This window comes from Entelurus aequoreus, linkage group LG11 (assembly GCF_033978785.1).
Source record: "Entelurus aequoreus isolate RoL-2023_Sb linkage group LG11, RoL_Eaeq_v1.1, whole genome shotgun sequence".
In the NCBI taxonomy this organism is placed as follows: Eukaryota; Metazoa; Chordata; class Actinopteri; order Syngnathiformes; family Syngnathidae; genus Entelurus; species Entelurus aequoreus.
The window spans coordinates 63,867,856-63,891,678 of NC_084741.1; the positions used below are offsets into that span (position 1 = coordinate 63,867,856).

The 23,823-nt window shown below is 38.0% G+C and overlaps 1 protein-coding gene across 2 annotated transcripts in view; it reads right to left on the reverse strand.

Annotated features, from left to right (window-relative positions):
- LOC133660343 (glutamate receptor ionotropic, kainate 2) overlaps window positions 1–23,823 on the reverse strand; it is a 472,659-nt gene that overhangs the window by 67,128 nt on the left and 381,708 nt on the right. For both annotated transcript variants that reach the window (XM_062063755.1, XM_062063754.1), the window contains exons 13-14: window positions 16,108–16,226; window positions 9,865–10,082 (exon numbers count right to left, since the gene is read on the reverse strand). In XM_062063755.1, the coding sequence (XP_061919739.1) occupies window positions 9,865–10,082; window positions 16,108–16,226 (337 nt within the window). The remainder of the gene's footprint in view (window positions 1–9,864; window positions 10,083–16,107; window positions 16,227–23,823) is intronic.

Sequence of the window (23,823 nt, forward strand, 5' to 3'; positions counted from 1 at the left end):
CAATTGAATATAGGTTTAAAGGGATTTGCAAATCATTGTATTCTGTTTTTATTTACGATTTACACAACGTGCCAACTTCACTTGTTTTGGGTTTTGTTTGATAGGGTCCCTGGCACCTTTTGTAGTGGAAAAGTTGTGGCCATGTGACCTCAGGGCAACGGGTCAGTAGCCAGTGAGACCAGATGGGGTAGCTTTCACCAGGTTGCAAATAGTCCAAAATGTTTGGTATACATTGTCTTTATAACGCGTTGGGGACATCCTGGGTCCCTGTGGGCTAAACTTTCTCCTCCTGGAGAATGTCACCTCCATAAGCTTCCGTTCAATAACCACATTGTTCCTCTTTTTTGTTTGGTGACTCATGCAAAATGTACGTTTGTAAAAAGAGTCCAAGTAAAAGGTTTTTCCACAGACGCCTGCGTGAATAGGCATCTCCCAATTACACTCGCAAGGTAACAATCCGGGCCAACCCTTACAAGATGTGATTTTTATTAGCTAACAATCAAGTCTCCGCTGCAGCGGGTGTTTGCTTATTAAATTATTCAGTGTTATTGTAGCAGCAGTCCACTGGGAATGTTTCTGCTCGAAAGAGAGGTGAGATGCTCCTATGCTTCAGAGACTATCCCGTGCAGACATTTACATAATTAGCCACCATTATAGTATTTTACAGCACAAGTCAATAATTAGCCAAACAGCAGGGAATTTTGTATTTTTATATGATGTTTGTGCGTATCATTTATTACAAATTACACCTCGATATGTGCATTAAATGCAAAACCCTCCTGCATTTGCTTGGCGTCATCACTGAAAACACAATTCGGTTCATTATTGTAACATTGTGATGTTTAGCCATTTTGTCACGACTTGGTCCTTGGGGGTTTGTTTTTACGGAAGGCAACGAAAAGTTGGCGCGGGCGAGACGTGAATGTGAGTACATGATTTTATTTAACACTATCAAAAAAGAACAAACGAAAGGCGCGCACAATGGCGGGGGTACAAAACTTGGCTAATGAAAACAAAAGACTTGCACAAAGGCAAAGAACTATAAACATGAAACAAAAACTTACTTGGCATGGGACTGTGAACATGGCATGAAGCAGAGTGATGATAACGTGTGATGTCGCCAGGCAGACTAACTGAAAACAATGGGCTTAAATAATACAGACATGATTGACAACAGGCGTGTGAGTCCGAATGTGAAAACAGGTGCAACTAATCGGTCGTCATGGTGACAAAACCAGAGTGCACAAAGAGTCCCAAAAACAAAACCGAACATAACTAAAACAAAACATGATCACACAGACATGACACATTTATTAAATGTATTTATATAACAGTATTTTTTCAGCCCCCCGAACAAGTTTTATCCGGCCCGCGGGATGAGTTTGCTAAGTATAAAAATGAGAGAAAATGTTGGAATGAAAGAAACCGCTGTTCTAATTGTGTCCAGTAGATGTCGCAAAAGCAATTCTTTGTATCTTTGTAGATTGTTACATATGTAAAAAAAAAAATAAACCACATGTTAGTGCACCATTCGAGTAAAATGAGCAAACGACATACATTTTGATGTATTTTTTTTATCTTGATAGATTGAAAATGAACACCAATGAGTTGACTGATGAATATTATCACATAATTTATTCAGAAAAGTGTAAATAATGACAAATAAAGATAAAATACTATTAACCGCAACATGTAAGTACAAAAAAAAAAAAAACATTATGATTTGTGCATTTTCAGAATGTGTTTGTTCTATTTTTAAACAAAGAAAACAATCTGAAGTTGTCTTTATTTTTAAGTTATCGTGCCGTGATTTTACCAGTCCGAACCCCACTTGGGAGTAGATTTTTCTCCATGTGGCCCCCGATCTGAAATGAGTTTGACACCGCTGATTTAGATCGACCAGATTGACGGCTGGTTTTCCACAGACTTGGTTCTTTTGTGTCGCTGTCCCACTGATTTTTCTTTTGAAAATACGGCTAAAAGAGTTTGTCCTTCCAATTCTGGTAGCTTCTATTCCTCCATTTTCCAAATGATTAAAACATAGGTCGTAATACATGGAATAAAACACACCACTCCCCAAGAAAGGTCCTAAAACTTCCTGGTCACTCCCTAGAAACATTTCTAACTCTGATGATTTTGGTGGAAACTCTTTTTAATCTCAGGAAATGTCAAAGTTCCTACATGCTTTAGATGGAAAGACACACAGTGATTCCCTAGCAGTTGTGTTTTGGAGCCAGGAGACGATGGTTGTTTTTTTTGTTTAAATTTGGTCAGGATAGGACAGGGGTCACCAACCTTTTTGAAAGCAAGAGATACTTCTTGGGTACTGATTAATGCGAAGGGCTACCAGTTTGATACGCACTTAAATAAATTGCCAGAAATAGACAATTTGCTCAATTTACCTTTAACTCTATGTTGTTATTAATAATTAATGATATTTACACTTAATTGAACGGTTTAAAAGAGGAGAAAACACGAAAAAAATGAAAATTAAATTTTGAAACATAGTTTATCTTCAAATTCGACTCTTTAAAATTCAAAATTCAACCGAAAAAAAGAAGAGTAAAACTAGCTAATTCGAATCTTTTTGAAAAAATTAAAAACATAATTTATGGAACATCATTAGTAATTTTTCCTGATTAAGATTAATTTTAGAATTTTGATGACATGTTTTAAATAGGTTAAACTTTGTTAAAATATATAACAAATTGGACGAAGCTATATTTCTAACAAAGACTAATCATTATTTCTTCTAGATTTTCCAGAACAAAAATTTTAAAAGAAATTCAAAAGACGTTGAAATAAGATTTAAATTTGATTCTACAGATTTTCTAGATTTGCCAGAATAATTTATTAGAATTTTAATCATGATAAGTTTGAAGAAATATTTCCCAAATATTCTTCGTCGAAAAAACAGAAGCTAAAATGAAGAATTAAATTAAAATGTATTTATTATTCTTTATAATAATAAAAAAAATACTTGAACATTGATTTAAATTGTCAGGAAAGAAGAGGAAGGAATTTAAAAGGTAAAAAGATATGTGTTTAAAAATCCTAAAATCATTTTTAAGGTTGTATTTTTTCTCTAAAATTGTCTTTCTGAAAGTTATAAGAAGCAAAGTAAAAAAAAATTCATGTATTTATTTAAACAAGTGAAAACCAAGTCTTTAAATATTTTCTTGGATTTTCAAATTCTATTTGAGTTTTGTCTCTCTTAGAATTAAAAATGTCGAGCAAAGCAAGACCAGCTTGCTGGTAAATAAATACAATTTAAAAAAATAGAGGCAGCTCACTGGTAAGTGCTGCTATTTGAGCTATTTTTAGAACAGGCCAGCGGGCTATTGCGTTGCTGACCCCTGGGATAGGACATCCCTTCTATGTTATTTTTTTTTCCCCTGTTAGAAAACACAACATTATTCAATCTACATTTAAGCCAGGGGTCGGCAACCCAAAATGTTGAAAGAGCCATACAAGACCAAAAATAAAAAATCTGTTTGGAGCCGCAAAAAATGTAAAGCCTTATATAAGTGTTATAATGAAGGCAACACATGATGTAAGTGTTTATATTAGCCTACTATCAAAATGACTGTGTCGCAGGCTGACGCAAATCTTCGTTGACAGAAATGTTGAAATGTAATTTTTATTCCACTAAAACGGAGGATTTTCAGAGGGTGTAATAACTCCTGGAAATTACTGGCTTAGAATGGCCAAAGATAAAGATGTGTGTGTCCAGGTTAAAGGAAACGGAAACTACAAATAAAATGACCTCAAATATTCCTCAAATATAATGATGCATTATGTACATACAGCTAGCATAAATAGCATGTTAGCATCGATTAGCTTGCTTTCATGCAGTGACCAAATATGTCTGATTAGCACTCCACACAAGTCAATAACATCAACAACGCTCACCTTTGTGGATTCATGCACAGCATAAAACGTTTGATGGACAAAACGAGACAAAGGAGGAGTGGCATAAAACACCTTGTTCTGTGGCAACATCAAGGAAAGTTGTACATGTCAACAAACCACGGTGCGTTCGAGGACTTCCGAAATTAGTAGGACAAAATGGTGCGCGCCAAATACTCATCAGAGAATCATGTTCAAGGTAAACAGTGGGATTTCTATTGATTAAGTGAAACTTGTATTAGTAGATTGCACAGTACATATTCCGTACAATTGACCACTAAATGGTAACACCCAAATAAGTTTTTCAACATGTTTAAGTCGGGGTCCACGTTAATCAATTCATGGTAATGAGCAAGGTTTGTGTCGTGTTTGTCCTCCTACAGGAACCATTTTAAAACAAAAAATATTTTTCCATTTACTTTTTCCATTTTCATACATTTTTGAAAAAGCTGCAGGGAGCCACTCGGGTGGCGCTAAATAGTCGCGCATCGCCAACCCCCGATTTAAGTAAAGCCTCGGGGGCATCATTGGGTTAATATTTTATAGTAATAAGCAGTAACTTCCGGATTTTGATGATTGTTGCAGCCTAAACTGCGGAATTGCAGCCACTTTTTAATTTTTTTTTTTTTTCAAAAACATGGAATTACCTTGTGATTTGATGGCTTTATTATCAATGTTTTAACTGTTCCTTGCAACCTCAAAAAGCACAAACATGGGAAAACAAATACAATATTAATGTTTTAACTTGTTTTATACTGCACAGGGTGACAAGCAGACATTAGATCAGTGGTTCTTAACCTGGGTTCGATCGAACCCTCGGGGTTCTGTGAGTCGGCCTCAGGGGTTCGGCAGAGGTCAAAACACACCCGACTCATCGTGTAAATAAAAAGTTCTCCCTATCGGTGTATTACGGATACGGCAACAGCAGAAGTCCCACTGATTTGCAGGTGTGTAATTTGTTGTGAGTTTATGCATTGTGTTGGTTTTGTTGTTTGAACAAGGTGATGTTCATGCACGGTTCATTTTGTGCACCAGTAAAAAAACATGGTAACATTTTAGTATGGAGAATATATTGAACATTAATTATTTGCTTATTAACATGCAAATTAGTAACATATTGGCTCTTAACTAGTCATTATTAAGTGGCCTTATTATAACCCTAACCCTGGCCCTAACCCTAACCAAATAACTCTAAATTAAGTCTTTGTTACTAAGAATATGTTCCCCATATTAAAGTGTTAACAACAACATATAACTTTGTCTTGAATTTGAAAAAAAAAACAACATTTTATTTTTCACTAAAGAAGGGTTCGGTGAATGCGCATATGAAACTGGTGGGGTTCGGTACCTCCAACAAGGTTAAGAACCACTGCATTACAAATTATTGGACTGTTTTAATGAATTATAACAATGGCCGGCAAATAATTGAAATATCAAATTGCGATTAAAACATTTAATCGTGATTAATCGCAGGTTGTGTTTCGTTAACTCAAAATTAATAGCGATTAATCGCAGATAAATATATTTTTTTTCATTAATACGTGTACCCTAGACAGATCTTTTTCCATGACCACAGCAAACGGCCATAGTTTGTGTTGTAAATCTGCAACTGTTGTTTCCAGTCAAGCAGAGGAATAAGAAAGTAACTGAGAAACTATAAACACAGTCGTCCCGTGGATGACTGTGAATATGTTACTGTTATCTGAGACGACTTGCCACAACCGTATCCTTTTCTACGAGGAGCACATATGAACGTGTTTAAGGCATGTGCATGTGGTATAGGGGGGAAAAAAGGTGTGAAGGTGTAAAAACAGTTGTTGCTCATAGCTGAGAAGGTGCCGTTAATTAATTGTAAAAACAAAGTATAGTGCGAATGTAACAGATGCTAGCTTGTAAACATCACTCCCTGATGCCTTAAGAGTAACACTGAACAAAGAGCTGACAACTTAGGCTTTTAGCTCGTTGGGTAGCACACAACAAAGCGAGTTACACTACCTAAGCCACAGGTGTCAAAATTGAGGCCAAATCTGGCCCGCCACTTTAAATTATGGGGCCCGCGAAAGCCTGGGAATAATATGCGTTAATAAAATGCTTAATCTTTTCTTACTAAATATATTTGTTCTTTCCCTTTTAACATTAAAAATCATGTACTGCACGCAATTGCATATCTTTTAAAATTCAATATCAAAACATTACATTATCATGTATAGGGATGTCCGATAATGGCTTTTTGCCAATATCCGATATTCCGATATTGACCAAACCCTTAATTACCTATACCGATATCAACCGATACCGATATCAACCGATACCAATATATACAGTCGTGGAATTAACACATTATTATGCCTAATTTGGACAACCAGGTATGGTGAAGATAAGGTCCTTTTAAAAAAATAAAAATAAATAAATAAATTAAAAACATTTTCTTGAATAAAAAAGAAAGTAAAACAATATAAAAACAGTTACATAGAAACTAGTAATTAATGAAAATGAGTCAAATTAACTGTTAAAGGTTAGTACTATTAGTGGACCAGCAGCACGCACAATCATGTGTGCTTACGGACTGTATCCCTGCAGACTGTATTGATATATATTGATATATAATGTAGGAACCAGAATATTAATAACAGAAAGAAACAACCCTTTTGTGTGAATGAGTGTGAATGAGTGTACATGGGGGAGGGGGGTTTTTTGGGTTAGTGTACTAATTGTAAGTGTATCTTGTGTTTTTTATGTTGATTTAATAAAAAAAAAAAAAATAATAATAAAAATAATTAAAAAAACGATACCTATAATAAAAAAATGATACTACATTCTAAAGCATTTATCGGCCGATAATATCGGCGACATCTCTAATCATGTATCAATGTATCAATGACATTGAACAGCACGGATTGATTCACACCGTATTTGTGCTTGTAAACTGCATAATGTGATATGAATGCACACACCCTCAAAATGTCAATTTCACTCATTTATTAACAAAACTGTTCCACACTAATATAAGGATAATAAATTAAAGGAAAATATTTTGTGTGAATGTTGTCTGTCTAGCTGTTTGCCCTGCGATGAGGTGGCAACTTGTCCAGGGTGTACCCTGCCTTCCGCCCGATTGTAGCTGAGATAGGCTCCAGCACCCCCCGCGACCCCGAAGGGAATAAGCGGTAGCAAATGGATGGATGGATATTTTGTTTGTTTCACACCACCTCAGTCACCTTTCATTAAGCATATCTAGCCTTATAACTGTGGCTACGATAACAAATTGATTTTTAGTTAAGGGAAGTTCTTAACATTATAATTTATCATTGACAAACGCCCGCTTTTTTTCCTTTCATAGCTCGTAATAACTATCCGTAATGAACATGTAATCTAGCGCCGATCTCACAGTTTAGGTCTAGCACAGGGGTCGGCAACCCAAAATGTTGAAAGAGCCATATTGGACCAAAAATACAAAAACAAATCTGTCTGGAGCCGCAAAAAATTAAAAGCCATAATACATACAGATAGTGTGTCATGAGATATAAATTGAATTAAGAGGACTTAAAGGAAACTAAATGAGCTCAAATATAGCTACAAATGAGGCATGATGATGCAATATGTACATATAGCTAGCCTAAATAGCATGTTAGCATCGATTAGCTTGCAATCATTCAGTGACCAAATATGTCTGATTAGCACTCCACACAAGTCAATAACATCAACAAAACTCACCTTTGTGCATTCATGTACAATGTTAAAGGTTTGGTGGACAAAATGAGACAGAAAAAGAAGTGGCATAAAACACGTCCTAGAAAGTCGGAGAAAGTTACACATGTAAACAAACTAAGGTGAGTTCAAGGACCGCCAAAATTAGTAGGACAAAACGGCGCTCGCCAAATACTCGAATCAGTGAAGCATGTTTAATATAAACAGTGTGATTTATAACAATTAGGGAGGTTTGTGTCATGTTTGTCCTCCTACAGAAACCATATTAAAACAAAAAATGTATTTTTTTCCGCTCATCTTTTTCCATTTTTCATACATTTTTGAAAAAGCTCCAAAGAGCCACTAGGGCGGCGCTAAAGAGCCGCATGCGGCTCTAGAGCCGCGGGTTGCCGACCCCTGGTCTAGCATGTACCAAAAGGTTAGAAAACAAAACTTTAGCTAACGTTGGTTAACTTGCAGGGCTAGTGATCTTTGTGGCTTACCTTTCATATGACTCGAGAGAGCTTACTCTCCCATTGCGAAAAGCTGGATTTCCTCTTTGCATACTAGGCAGCAGGCTACACGTGGATTCGGTCCACGTTTTATCCAAAGTTTGTATTTGTCTTTTTCCATCCAATGTTCATTAAAACGACAACCTCCCGGCATGATGGACCGATGCACCACTGTCCTCATGGGGGCAACACAGAGCCGTATATACATGACAACAACCTACTCAGTGGCCTAGTGGTTAGAGTGTCCGTCCTGAGATCGGTAGGTTGTGAGTTCAAACCCCGCCCGAGTCATACTATAAAAATGGGACCCATTACCTCCCTGCTTGGCACTCAGCATCAATGGTTGGAATTGGGGGTGGGCTGCTGCTCACTGCTCCCCTCACCTCCCAGGGGGTGGATCAAGGGTGATGGGTCAAATGCAGAGAATAATTTCGCCACACCTAGTGTGTGTGTGACAATCATTGGTACTTTAACTTTTTAACTTTAATGTAAGGGCTCGTGCAAAGCCAACAGATCAAGCGTGTAGCTTTCATTTTTAAGGAAACTTATTTTATATGTTTCCATTTTATAATTAGCCTATTGAGTCAGACTGCCGAGAAATATGATGAACATTTCCAACCATTTACAAGCACTTCACCCAAAATTCAAGCATTTTTCAAACCTTGAAAACACAACATCAAAATAGAAGCATTTTCAAGGTTTTTAAGCACCCGTACGAACCCTGCGGACATCACTGAAGGCCTAGGTGGGAAACGCCACTGTTGTACTACAACTCACAAGCAAGTTGAGAAAATGACTGATATGAAATGGCTATACACAAGTCTAGAGATGTCCGATAATGGCATTTTTGCCGATATCCGATATTCCGATATTGTCCAACTCTTAATTGCCGATTCCGATATCAACCGATACCTTTATATACAGTCGTGGAATTAACACATTATTGTGCCTAATTTTGTTGTGATGCCCCGCTGGATGCATTAAACAATGTAACAAAAAAACAAGGTTTTCCAAAATAAATCAACTCAAAGGGAATAAGCGGTAGAAAATGGATGAATGGATGGAAGTTATGGAAAAAAATGCCAACATAGCACTGCCAAATTTATTATTGAAGTCACAAAGTGCATTCTTTTTTTTAACATGCCTCAAAACAGCAGCTTGGAACTTGGGACATGCTCTCCCTGAGAGAGCGTGAGGAGGTTGAGGTGGGCGGGGTTGAGGTGGGGGGGAGTAGAGGGTAGCGGGGGGTGTATATTGTAGCGTCCTGGAAGAGTTAATGCTGCAAGGGGTTCTGGGTATTTGTTGTGTTTATGTTGTGTTACGGTGCGGATGTTCTCGCGAAATGTGTTTGTCATTCTTGTTTGGTGTGGGTTCACGGTGTGGCGCATATTTGTAACAGTGTTAAAGTTGTTTATACGTCCACCCTCAGTGTGACCTGTATGGCTGTTGACCAAGTATGCGTTGCATTCACTTGTGTGTGTGAAAAGCCGTAGATATCATGTGACTGGGCCGGCACGCAAAGGAAGTGCCTTTAAGGTTTATTGGCACTCTGTACTTCTCCCTACGTCCGTCATAAATTTTACTTTTTGAAACCGATACCGATAATTTTGAAACCGATACTGATAATTTCCGATATTACATTTATCGGCCGATAATATTGTCAGTCTGATATTATCGGACATCCCTACACAAGTCCATAAAACATAGCAAATGCAATATATAACTGAAGATTTTTAAGAGAAAAAACATAACTGACCTTAAAGAAAGTCATAGTAGCACCATCTTCTACTACTCCATACTCTATCTTGGTCTGCTTGGCCAGGTCATCGGCAGAGTCAATGGGCGACTCCATCCTCTCCACAGTGAGAAAGGCCGCCAGGTTGGCGGTGTAGGAGGAAATGATGATGAGTGTGAAAAACCACCAGATTCCTCCTACTATTCTGGTGGAGAGTGCTTTCGGCATGAGCTCAGACCCTGAATGAGAGGAGCAAAGAGAGGTCAGGGGGCCGGATTCAGCACTGGACGAGAGAGGGGGGCAGCATCCCGGACAGGTGAGGCCAGGCCAGGCCAGGCCTCTGCATCGGGCTCTAATGTCAGACACACAGGCCTGCTTATTTCCAAACACTACCTGTTCCACATATTTATCCTTTAGAAATATGGATAAGTAAAGATGTTATTGCTTTGTCATATTGAAAACAATGTTTCTTGAATGCTTATAGACATTGTGTTAGGAGACGTTATAATTCATGTGCTCTGTATTGTAATGGAATCAGCAGTGTCTTATTTTTTTAATGATCATTTACAGTTCTACGTTTGATCGGTATGTGCAGTCTGTGGGGAGAAGGTGCAATAAGTGTCTTGGTGGAATTCCTCAAGCCCAGTCTGTTTCACTTAAGAAGCGTAAACAATTGAAAGGTGGGATTTTGCACATTCATTCACAGGAAAAGCTAATAAAGCGCCATAAAGATAGAAGTTTAAGAACGATGTGCTCCATTCCCTCTGCGAGGAACTCAATCAGCATGCAGGAGAAAAACCGACTGCAGCTGTAACCTAATAGCTATAGGGGGTTCAAGGGAACTCTTTCATTCAGACTAAAATGTTGACTTTTAATGTGTTATGGCTGCATTTTAATCAATGAATTGGGTTAGGGCTGAGTGTAACTATCTGTAATGATCATGACGATCCGAGCATTTCCATATTGGACTTGTTGGGTCTGCGAAAGTGTTTGGATCAGGGGTGTCAAACTCATTTTAGATCGGGGTCCACGTGGAGAAAAATCTACTCCCAAGCGGGCCAGAATCCCGGCACGATAACTTAAAAATAAAGACAACTTCAGATTGTTTTCTTTGTTTAAAAATAGAACAAACACATTCTGAAAATGCACAAATCATAATGTTTGGGTTTTTTATACTTACGGCCGTAGTCAAAAGTGTACATACACTTGTAAAGAACATAATGTCATGGCTGTCTTGAGTTTCCAATCATTTCTACAACTCTTATTTTGTGTGATAGAGTGATTGGCGCACATACTTGTTGGTCACAAAAAACATTCATGATGTTTGGTTCTTTTATGAATTTATTATGGCTCTACTGAAAACGTGACCAAATCTGCTGGGTCAAAAGTATACATACAGCAATGTTAATATTTGGTTACATGTCCCTTGGGAAGTTTCACTGCAATAAGGCACTTTTGGTAGCCATCCACAAGCTTCTGGTTGAATTTTTGACCTACTCTTCTTGACAAAATTAGTGCAGTTCAGCTAAATGTGTTGGTTTTCTGACATGGACTTGTTTCTTCAGCATTGTCCACACGTTTAAGTCAGGACCTGATCCGGCCCGCGGGCCTTACGTTTGACACCCCTGGTTTAGAATAACATATATCGACAACTAAAGCACTTTGAAAAGTTGTTTGCTGTGGCGTAAGTGTAACATGTATAGTCACGTTTTTGCAAAGAAAGCATGCAGTTTTATGGTGACTACCTGCACACCTTGTCCATCCATAAACCACCATGTAAAAAAATTAGATACAATCAGAATACAACAATGAATTAAACATTCCGCACGGTTATTGAAAAAAAAACAACACATTATTTAAAACAGACTCTTACCCTCCTGCTGTAACTGGCACAGACAAAAAGGCGATCCTTGAGGTTTGAAACTAACCCAAGCTAAACTTGGTTGGGGCTGACTGTCATGTACCCAAGGTAACGTCATGACCAAACAGCACATCTCACAGTTTTCTGGGGGGCGAGGGGCAAGCCACCCGGCAGGGGAGCCTCTCTACATCGCACAGTTACCAGAAACGAAACGCATCCGTCCGAACGAGGCAGACGAACATAAAATGAATGAGTACCGTCTTATTATTTCCTGAGGATGTTTTAACGCCTCTAATCCGCCGTCTTTGGTTCGAATGAAGCGGATGTTTTACATTTTGCTAATATCCTTTCTAAAACAAAATTACTACATAACTATTTTAATTATTCACCTTTTACTGTGGTGTCAAATCAAGTCGGAAATGCAAAATATTACAAACACAAATATTCTTAGGGTGTTTATTAGATTCTAGCAACTTGACTGTTCAGATTGTCTCAGCAGACGTTTTGTTTCACCTCTCAGCTGAGCAGCAAACAAGGATGACGCTATCCCTGATGGCTGTTTTTGTGCTGGCAGAGGTCTCACTTCACTGTCGTTTTGCATTACAATAGAGCGAAACCATTTTTGTCTGGGCATGTCCCCGTGCTGGATCCTGCACCAGGCTCTCAAACTACAGTACAGGTGCCCTTTCAAAGACTGTGAGCCTGAACTGATGAAACTTGCTCGGATAGGAGGCCAAATATCTTCTAAATAAGGATGGCTATATATATATATATATATATATATATATATATATATATATATATATATATATATATATATATATATATATATATATATATATATATATATATATATATATATATATATATATATATATATATATATATATATACAGTATATATATATATATACAGTATATATATATATACAGTACATACACGTTAGGTCAGGAAAAAACACAGATGCTATTTCATCCCTACAAGCCTGTTTTGCAGGTTTCTCTGTTCTTCAGGGGATTTTGAGAGCAGAGAAACCTGCGAAACAGGCTGGTAGGGATGAAATAGCCTCTGTGTTTTTGCCTGACCTAACGTATATTCCGCTCTACCCCGATATTGAGCACTGTATAACGGATAAACCACAGAAACCTCGACTATATTGTTTGGCATATAAATGATAGGGTTACAAAGGCTCCCATTGGCTGCTGATGTATGCGGTAACATATCGTCATATTTTCTCAAAACTATTATTAATCTACTTGCTAATTTACTGTTAATAACTAGTTATTTTCTGCTGTAACGTGAATATAAAGACACTTCTGTTATAATGTATTTAGCACTTATTCTTCTGTTGTTTGGATACGTTACGTTAGTTTTGGGCGATACTAAAAATATCCGTATCGATCCGATACCAAGTAGTTACAGGGACAGTATTGGCGATACCAGTGTTCATACTTCAATTTTTTACGATCATTAAATGATCACATTTCTGATCACAACTGTAATCCGACAAATTCACAGGATGAAAGAATATCTATTAATATTCAAAATAGGCAGCAGCACAACAAACTTATTTATCGAGCCGAGTGGGGGAAATGCAATTCTATACGGGGCAAAATTAACCGCAACAACAACAAACTCCACCTAAGAAGCAACGTATAGTGGCGAAATAATTTACACTAAGTACCATGTATGATGAAAAAGGAGAACAATGCACATTACGAACACTGAAGCAGTCGCTCTGCACATCCAAACCAGACAGCTGGTACGCGCGTGTCCTGCTGCAAAACTTTTGTGGAATTATAAATCATTTAATCATAAATATAGTTATATATAACATGTGCAATGAAGTGTACATGGTATTTAACATCAGTACACACCTACAGGGAGCCCAGATTGTACAGTAAACTATATAGTCATCTCAATGTATTACCTGTATATTTATTTGCGTACAATGTATAATACTACATTTTTATTTACAGTAGTATTTTATTCAAAACAGAAGTTTTATATTTGCACTTTATTGTGCTGATTGATTTGTATTGGAGTTTATTTATTTGCATGCAAGTGCAATGCTGCAATTTTATTTATAGAAGTATTTTTTTTAAGACGTAACTTTTAAGTTTGCACTTTATTAATCTCAATGTTGGATATTATTTATTTGCATGCAATGTAAAATGCTCTCGATTTATTTTTTGTTTAATATTTGCATTAAAAGTACACTTTATATCTGGTCTTGAAAGAACATTATACACATTGGAATTTTTCTAAGAGTAAGACACAGTGCCATTTCACACTACTAGTTTTTGATCAATTACAATTGGAGATCGCAAAAAGCCGCTGCCTGACCAGGGCTCAGAAAATCAGTAGAAACTCTTCCCACCCCCACCAAGGACTGTTTACTCTGCTGGACTCTAGGAAGAGGTTCCGCAGCCTCCGTAGCAGAACCTCTAGGTTCTGTAACAGCTTCTTCCCTCAGGTCATAAGACTCTTGAACGCATCATAATAATCCCCTCAATTACCCCCAAAAAACGGACTAACTAGCTAGACTATAAAGACAATATAACATACATCCATAAACGTGGATGCATATGCAATAGTGCAATATGTTTATCGGTACAGTAAATTTATTCATAAATGCACCTTATTGTTCTTTTATCCTGCACTACAACGAGCTAATGCAACAAAATGTTGTTCTTATCTGTACTGTAAAGTTCAAATTTGAATGACAATAAAGTAAGTCTAAGTCTAACCTACTCAGTGGCCTAGTGGTTGGAGTGTCCGCCCTGAGATCAGTAGGTTGTGAGTTCAAACCCCGGCCGAGTCATACCAAAGACTATAAAAATGGGACCCATTACCTCCCTGCTTGGCACTCAGCATCAATGGTTGGAATTGGGGGTTAAACCACCAAAAATGATTCCCGGGCGCGGCGCCGCTGCTGCTCACTGCTCCCTTTACCTCCCAGGGGGTGAACAAGGGAATGGGTCAAATGCAGAGGACAAATTTCACCACACCTAGTGTGTGTGTGACAATCATTGGTACTTTAACTTAACTTAACTAAAACTTGTTTTGGATTATCTCTGTCATTTGTATTTATTGGTTTCTTTAAAAAGTAGGGAAAAATCAGAGATTTGATTTTCAGACCATATCGCCCGGGCCTATCTTACTTCTAAAACAATCTAAACAGTCCATTTGCGATGGATACGATGCCCTGAGAACACAACGACCTGAATAATTGAGAATATTCACAGGAGAAAACATGTTTTTAACCTTCTCCTTCTTATTTTCGATACATTTCTAACCATCCAATATGTATGTCAATCGTCGTGATTGTGCTTCATTCCGTGACAAAAAGCAAGGCAGAACCATGCATTCCAGGCCCTAAACCAGTGGTTCTTAACCTGGGTTCGATCGAACCCTAGGGGTTCGGTGAGTCGGCCTCAGGGGTTCGGCGGAGGTCAAAACACACCCGACTCATCGTGTAAATACAAACTCCTCCCTATCGGCAACAGCTGACTGATTTGCAGGTGTGTAATTTGTTGTGAGTTTATGCACTGTGTTGGTTTTGTTGTTTGAACAAGGTGATGTTCATGCACGGTTCATTTTGTGCACCAGTAAAAAAAAACATGGTAACATTTTAGTATGGGGAACATATTCACCATTAATTAGTTGCTTATTAACATGCAAATTAGTAACATATCGGCTCTTAATTAGTCATTAATAAGTACTTATTAATGCCTTATTCGGCATGGCCTTATTATAACCCTAACCCTCTAACCCTGATCCTAACCAAATAACTCTAAATTAAGACTTTATTACTTAGAATATATTCCCCTAGTGTCCAAATAACTCTAAATTAAGTCTTTGTTACTTAGAATATGTTCCCCATACTTAAGTGTTACCAAAAACATATAACTTTGTCTTGAATCTGAAAAAAAAAAACATTTTATTTTTCACTAAAGAAGGGTTCGGTGAATGCGCATATGAAACTGGTGGGGTTCGGTACCTCCAACAAGGTTAAGAACCACTGCCCTAAACTCATCGTCCGCTGCTTTGAAAACTCCTCATTTAGAGATACTCATTAATCCCTTAAGGGAAATGAAGGCGACACCTGATTTATTGCATGCATCTTCAATGATTCAAGGTGATATTTAGTTTTCAATGACTTCCCAAAGCTTCGTCGTTTGAAACCCTCAGTTATTATAGATGCACAAACTTACCTGTTCTAACGCTTAAAGAAATCTTACGTAAGAGTGCGCAAGCATGCTCCAATAAACGCTACCAATGGTGCTTCTAGCGACATGCACAGAGGCTCCCATGCATCGGGGCGTGGGACAAGTGCAAGTTTGACCCCCAGCAAAACGTGGGACTTGTGCTAGGAATAAAGGGCAGGCAGAGGCGTCTACCTTGCTGCATGAGAGCTCCAACTCCGAACCAGAAACTATTTAGCAGGGTGAAATTGTTTTCCACTACATCCGAGTCAGGGTTGCAAGGGTGGGGGTTATACCACTCGTAGGGACTAAACCTGTGGCAATTGACAAAAGAACACACACATGTTTATTGTAGTTGCATGGAGACAAATGGAGGGAAGGTACTTTTACGTTCATCACACCTGGGGAGACGGAAAAAAACATATTAGTCATTATCAATATGGTTAGCACACATTTGAAATAAGTACAACTCACTTCTTCATTCTCAGTCAGTAAATTACCGTATTTTTCGGAGTGTAAGTCGCTCCGGAGTATAAGTCGCACCGGCCGAAAATGCATGATAAAGAAGAAAAAAAACATATATAAGTCGCACTGGAGTATAAGTCGCATTTTCTGGGGAAATTTATTTCATAAAACCCAACACCAAGAATAGACATTTGAAAGGCAATTTAAAATAAATAAACAATAGTGAACAACAGGCTGAATAAGTGTACGTTATATGAGGCATAAATAACCAACTGAGAATGTGCCTGGTATGTTAACGTAACATATTATGGTAAGAGTCATTCAAATAACTATAACATATAGAACATGCTATACGTTTACCAAAAAATATGTCACTCCTAATCGCTAAATCCCATGTAATCTTATACGTCTAGTCCAGGGGTCGGCAACCTTTACCACTCAAAGAGCCATTTTGGCAAGTTTCACAAATTAAAGAAAATAATGGGAGCCACAAAATTTTTTTTTAAATGAAAAACACCGCATACAAAGCTTAAATGCTTTGTGCTATGTTAACCAGGGGTCTCAGACACACGCACCGGCACGCACTTTAATGTGGAAATTTGATGTTAGTGCGGACCGCGACTTTTGAATGAATGGCGCTTGATCGCGTCATACTTGCCAATCCCCTAATTTTTTTCGGGAGACTCCCGAATATCAGGGCGTGGTGGCACTGCTTTTGGCGCCCTCTACAGTCTGCCCAAACAGTGTACCTGCTCGACCACATGTAGAATGCAGTTTCAGCTTGCTCACGTAAGTGATAGCAAGGCGTACCAGATCAGCAGCCACACAGCTTACACTGACGGTATAGCCGTATAAAACAACTTTAACACTGTTATGTTACAAATATGCGCCACACTTTGAACCCACACCAAAAAAGAATGACAAACACATTTCTGGAGAACATCTGCACTGTAACACAACACAACCAATACCCAGAATCCCATGCAGCCCTAACTCTTCCGCTCAACCAACGCACGGAGGGGGTGGGGGGGTGGAGGGGATTTGGTGGTAGCGGGGGTGTATAATCTAGACCAGAAGAGTTAGGGCTGCATGGGATTCTGGGTATTGGTTGTGTTGTGTTTATGTTGTGTTACGGTGGGATGTTCTCCAGAAATGTGTTTTTCATTCTTTGTTGGTGTGGGTTCACAGTGTGGCGCATATTTGTAACATAACAGTGTTAAAGTTGTTTGATACGGCTACCGTCAGTGTAAGCTGTGTGGCTGATGACTAAGTATGCTTTGCTGTCTCCTATGTGTGCAAGTAAAAGTTACATTCAACATGTGGCCGGGCTGGCACGCTGTTTGTAAAAGCTATAGAGCACAATTACTACAGTACAATCAGGGTACTCCCTTAATTTAGTAATTAGAGTGAAAATAGGATTATATTTTCCCTGGGAGTTATCTAGGAGAGGCACTGAGATTCATAAGTCTCCTGGGTAAATCGGGGGTCGGTAAGTATGCAGCTGAGCCGCATCAGAGTGGTCAAAGAGCCGCATGCGGCTCCGGAGCCGCGGGTTGCCGACCCCTGGCCTAGTCTCTTACGTGAATGAGCTAAATAATATTATTTGATATTTTACGGTAATGTGTTAATAATTTCACACATAAGTCACTCCTGAGTATAAGTCGCACCCCCGGCCAAACTATGAAAAAAGACGCGACTTATAGTCCGAAAAATACGGTAAATACATTGTACACCATTTTATTATGATTGTGATTATAAAATGCATTTCACAAAACTATTTCAAATGCTTTTAAAACATTTTACAAAGCAGGTTTAAATTGATACCAATAAAACATAAGCTCCCCGTGTTGGCAAGCTCATATCAAAGTCAAATTCTACCCAGAAGGTTCTGAAAATAAATCCATTGTCCTTCTGGATGAATATTAATTTGCAGCGAGTCACACTGTTCCCACTCCCATCGCCCCTTGTGAAGATACCGCCGGCGCCCTCACTCGACACGGTCCTCACGTGAAGATAATTCTCATTTATTCATGTAAAAATTGAAGTGACACTGCATTAGGAGAGGTCGATGGGGCTACAATCAAATGTGATGACTTGATATGATTTGTCCGAGTGAGACTCCAGTTGTTTAACAGATGTTTGACTAATCACATTTTTTTATGCGAGGTGTGAACTCGTCCCAGTCCGGGCCTTTTCTTGGGGTTGTCCATCAGAAAACGCTGATGTATTGTCAGTTGGCGTACGTCTATTGTCACCCGATGGGGATGTTCCGATAAGGGTTTCCGACCATCCGTGAGTGGCATCGACCACATGTATTACCTGCACGTTTTCAAATGTGTTTACGGTGAATGCTATTAACAGTTTAACATTTACACTACCGTATTTTTCGGACTATAAGTCGCAGTTTTTTTCATAGTTTGGCCGGGGGTGCGACTTATACTCAGGAGCGACTTATGTGTGAAATTATTAACACATTACTGTATAATATCAAATAATATTATTTAGCTCATTCACGTAAGAGACTAGACGTATAAGATTTCATGGGATTTAACGATTAAGAGTGACAGATTGCTTGGTAAACATATAGCATGTTCTATATGTTATAGTTATTTGAATGACTCTTACCATAATATGTTACGTTAACATACCAGGCACATTCTCAGTTGGTTATTTATGCCTCATATAACGTACACTTATTCAGCCTGTTGTTCACTATTCTTTATTTATTTTAAATTGCCTTTCAAATGTCAATTCTTGGTGTTGGATTTTATCAAATAAATTTCCCCCAAAAATGAGACTTATACTCCAGTGCGACTTATATATGTTTTTTTCCTTCTTTATTATGCATTTTCGGCAGGTGCGACTTATACTCCGGTGCGACTTATACCCCGAAAAATATGGTAGTTCCTTATTCACTTTTATTACATACACTTGTTTAAACAAAACAACTAAGTTTGTTTAAACAAACAGTTGTTTAAAGCAAAAACTACTATCTGCTACTCATTCAAATATTTGTCCTCCTGTGTCCAGGGAATTACTGGACACGGAAATGTGTAAACGTTAACAAAAACCAAACTAAAAATGATTTTGAGAAAAAATGATCACTCTAGTATTGATCATAGCCTGATTAGGGGTGTCCCGATTTGATGTTTAGATTTAAGTCCCATCTTGAAACTCATTTGTATACGCTAGCCTTTAAATAGACCCCTCTTTTAAACCAGTTGATCTGCCGCCTCTTTTCCTGCTCTGCTCCCCTCTCCTTCGTTGAGAGGTTATTAGCTGACCACAGATGATGCGCTCGCTGTTCAAAGTCGGGACCCGGGGGTGGACCACTCATCTGTGTATCAGCTGGGGACGTCTCTGACTTGTCTCCACTCAAGATGACCCCCTGCGGGCCCCACTATGGACTGGACTCTCACACTATTAACTAGATCCACTCGACGTCCATTGAACCCCAAATCTGCGGTCCTCTCCAAGGTTTCTCATTGAATTCCATTGGGTTGAGTTTTTTCTTGCCCTGATGTGGGATCTGAGCCCAGGATGACGTTGTGGCTTGTGCAGCCCTTTGAGACACTTGTGATTAAGGGCTGTAAAAATACATTTTGATTGATTGATGATGTTGATATTGGATATGCAGTCAGATATCAGCCAAAAACAAGTATTGGATTGTATCGGCTTGCATCTAAAATCTCTGATACAAGCAGTCCTGCATGGCGTTTACATACTTTAAATGTCCTCCACTAAGAACATAAGGTTGCTCTTTTCTTGTAATTCAGTGAAATAATTTACAAAAGACATACATTGTAGGCTACATGCCAGTGGTTCTCAAACTTTATTCACCAAATACCACCTCAAAAAAAAGTGGTGTCTCCAAGTACCACCATAATGACCAAAATTAACTTACAGCGGCGCAGTAGGCCTAAGTATTCATTAAAAACAAGGCAGGTGTTTTATTTATGTAAATATATTTAATATTTTTGGCCACTGTAACAGTACACACCATTTGAAGAGTAACAATGTGTATGAATTAAGGAAAATAAAACACTGTACTTCAATCAAGTGATTTTGTTTTTGACATACCACCAGATGGAGCCTGTGTACCACAAGTGGTACACGTACCACTATTTGAGCATCACTGCTAAAGGCTATTAGGAGCTACAAGCTACACAACAGCTAAGCACACCTAGCACACAAGCGAGACATACAGTACATGATAAGTATCCTTATTTAAACAATCTTGTAGTCTAAAACACCACATTTGTCAATATCAACATATTAAATCATTATAGGTGCAAAGAAGGACAGATACAAAGTCTCCAAAGCAGAAGCGTAGTAGAAAGTATCCAGTAACAAACGTGTCCACATCATTCAACTTACTTCATCAAGATGTTAACTTGATCAATTATTGTCACCACTGGGTGTTGCCGAAAAACAATTAACACTCCATGAATTGATTTACGTGGACCCCGACCGACTTAAACAAGTTGAAAAACGTATTCGGGTGTTACCATTTAGTGTTCAATTGTACGGAGTATGTACTGTACTGTGCAATCTACTAATAAAAGTTTCAATCAATCAATCAATCCACTTCAATTAAAAACAGGATAAGACCATTCCAGATGGTTAATAATAACTAGTTTAGTGTTTTTCATACCATCGTTTTCTGTTTTGTGCTGATATCGTAATGGACCAATATCAATATCGGCCTATACCCAAGCCTGCGATATGGGTATTGAATCAATAGTGAAAAAGTTGTACCGGGACACCCCTAATCCTGATACTATCCTTGGTATCTACACCACAATCTATGGATCGATCCACCCTCTTATGTGTCGTGTACCGACACAGTTAACAGTTGATGTTATATTATCTTCTTTGTCACTCTTATTAATCTACTTGTTAATTACTGCTTATTTCTCCTCTAACGCGGTTCCATCTACACTTTAAACTTTACTAAGCACGTATTTCTTGGTTGCACGCTTAGCGGTTAGCTTAGGTATTAGCATCCCTGCTCCTGGTTTGCTCTCGGTGTGTGACATGTTAAACCTTGTCCTCCAGTGATAATGGTAATTGATAATGATACTTAACATACTAAGACATGCAGTTTATTTGCCCTAACGAAAAATATTATTTTTAGCTTAGAGGAGCGGCTCCACATAATTAACTGCTAGCCGCTTGTCAGCCGGGGGCACTAACAATGGTGTCGGATTGGAATTAAAAGGCATTAATCTGCGAAAATAGGCCGATACTGCTCAGTGACTGATTAATTGGCACATCCCTACTGAATATAATAAATGTTTTATAAAAGATGTCTGTGCATTGCAGGGGTGTCAAAGTCAAGACCCTTTTATCTATGGCACCCGGGATGATATTTGATTAGTATTAGAACCGGCCCGCAGGCCACAGCCACCTGCTGCTGTTTTGCACGCACCAATACTCCATCAGTGTTGGCATTAGGAATTTTCAAAATGGGGTCCCAGGGACCCCGTCAAGTACTTAGTGAAACAATTTTCTAAAATTTGCAATCCAAACATGTCACCTTATGGCATTATTGCATTGCTCAACACAAAATAAGTTATTAAGGACTAAATGTAAAACATTTGTTTACATGTGACACTTGCTGAATACTATCTATTAGTTATTTGAATCTTACGACAACTCATGATTCCGTTCCGATTCTTGGGGTGACAATTAGATTCCGAATTTATTTTCAATTCAAAACAATTCTTGCAATATATAATTCAGTATTATTCCATCAAGTCATTAAAAATGGGGTCCCACAGTAAATTTTTGGGGTCCCATTTTTTTGTAACCGTTTTGAAAACAAATGATAAATGTATGCATTATCCTGTTATAGCTCACATTCTATATTGGGTTTTAGAAAAAGGTTGTCATAAACGTTACTTAATTCATTAAAAAATACAATAATACAAAATTAAAAAAAATGTATGTTTATGTAAATTTATTCAGTTATAAACATTCATTCATTTTCTTCTTTCCTTCATGGATCTAAACTTTACTGCGGCCGGTATTTTTTTTCTGTATTTTTATTGTAATATTTTCAGAATGAGTTCTGTTTTTGACCAAAGTAAGACAAGGAAAAAAATCTGAAGTTTTTAGTTTTTAGTTTTAATGCCATGATATTAATAGTCCGGCCCACGTGTGCACAGATTTTCCTCCATGTGGCCCCTGAGCTAAAATGAGTTTGACACCCCTGATGTATCGATACCAGGACCCGCTCAGCTGCAACCTGAGTGATTCACTTTACTGTTATATTGGTGTACTCGAGTATTTACAGTACTCAAGAGCATATTGTCGACACACAAAAGCCAATTACCACCTGCCATGACAGTGACCGGCTATAGTCATCATCACATGTTTGGTAGATGGCGGCTAGTCTCGTGCGCTGCCGCCATTGCAGGGTTGGTCAGAAACTACCAGATCAATGGCGTCGTAGAAGGCGATACAACTCGACCCTTCGTCCATTGTGGCACTGTCATTTCAATTACACTGTCCTTGCATTATCTCGGGTCATCTGCGCTGCGACCGGAGATATTTTTTGAGCACGGTCAGATAAGCCGGGGTGAAAAATGAGGCATTCACTCATATGTGAGCAATGTCCATCTTGTATCCTTTCACAGGAGCAGAAATGTCAAGACATCTTTGTTATAATGGTCACACCTACGTCGACGTATGAGGTTTGCGACCACCGGCATTATTCCTGCAGGGTCATGGGAGTGACATGAAATAGCTACACTGATAGTGGTTGTAAATGTTTAATTGTAATATTTTTAAATGTGTTGACATTAAAGACAATAATTATTGATGCTTCTTTTTACGTTTTGGTAACACCTTAGTATGGGGAACATACTCTGGGGAACATATTCTAAGTAACAAAGACTTCATTTAGAGTTATTTGGACACTAGGGGAACATATAAGGGTTAGGGTTACTAATAAGAAATAATTCTGAGTTTATTGAGGGAAGACTCTTAGTTAATGGCTTACTGGTTGTATAAAAAGGTCATGCATAATAATACATTAATAAGGACTAATTAAGAGCCAATATGTTACTATTTTGCATGTTAATAAGCAATTAATTAATGATTAATATGTTCCCCATACTAAAGTGTTACCATAAGGCATTAATGAGTACTTAATAAGGACTAAGAGCCAATATGTTACTATTTTGCATGTTAATAAGCAACTAATTAATGGTGCATATGTTCCCCATACTAAAGTGTTACCATAAGGCATTAATGAGTACTTAATGACTAAGAGCAAATATGTTACTATTTTGCATGTTAATAAGCAACTAATTAATGGTGAATATGTTCCCCATACTAAAGTGTTACCATAAGGCATTAATGAGTACTTAATAAGGACTAATTAAGAGCCAATATGTTACTATTTTTCATGTTAATAAGCAACTAATTAATGGTGAATAT